This window comes from Tupaia chinensis, unplaced genomic scaffold (genome assembly GCF_000334495.1).
Source record: "Tupaia chinensis unplaced genomic scaffold, TupChi_1.0 Scaffold139785_1, whole genome shotgun sequence".
Lineage (NCBI taxonomy): Eukaryota > Metazoa > Chordata > Mammalia > Scandentia > Tupaiidae > Tupaia > Tupaia belangeri.
The window spans coordinates 490,225-490,754 of NW_006199665.1; the positions used below are offsets into that span (position 1 = coordinate 490,225).

Genomic DNA, 530 nt, shown 5'->3' on the forward strand with positions numbered 1-530 from the left:
GGGCGGGGCCTGCCGCGTCGGGACGACAATTCCCGAGATGCTGCGGGCGCGGAGCCGGAGAAGCCCGGAAGGCCCATCGGGGGCGCGGGGGCGGACCCTCTGGTTGCTCAGCCAATGGCAGCGCACATTGCGAGTGACGTGCGCACCTAGTCTTCCAGTAGCGAACGGCGGGAGGCGCGTTGAACGCATGCGTTTTGGAGCAGCCTAGAAAAAGGGGTTGCTGGCGGGCCGCGTCGAAGACATGGAGCAGGGCTACGGAGGTTAGTGTTGGGTGCTTGGCGCCGGGCGGGGCAGGAAGGTGCGTTCCGGGCGACGGAGCCTCCACTACGCAGAGGGCTGCGGGCCGAGGCCTACCGCTCGAGTGCGGTTGCCGCAGCCGGGCCCTGCGGAGAGGCGGCTGGGGCGCGCGCGCGCCGCTCATTGGACTTTTCCGCCGTCTCTCCCAACGCGCTACCTGCGGATTGGCCGGTGCGGCCCGAGGGGGCGGGCGGGATTTGGCGGGGCGGCCCTCCGGGGGCGCCGCGGGGGGC

At 72.1% G+C, this 530-nt stretch overlaps 1 protein-coding gene across 1 annotated transcript in view; it reads left to right on the top strand.

Annotated features, from left to right (window-relative positions):
- Positions 1–141: 141 nt before the first annotated feature.
- The window catches only part of AKAP8 (A-kinase anchoring protein 8), a 25,231-nt gene continuing 24,842 nt past the window's right edge, over positions 142–530 (top strand). Inside the window, exon 1 of the mRNA XM_006162275.3 lies at positions 142–260. Coding sequence (XP_006162337.1) covers positions 242–260 — 19 coding nt within the window. The 5' untranslated portion in view covers positions 142–241. The remainder of the gene's footprint in view (positions 261–530) is intronic.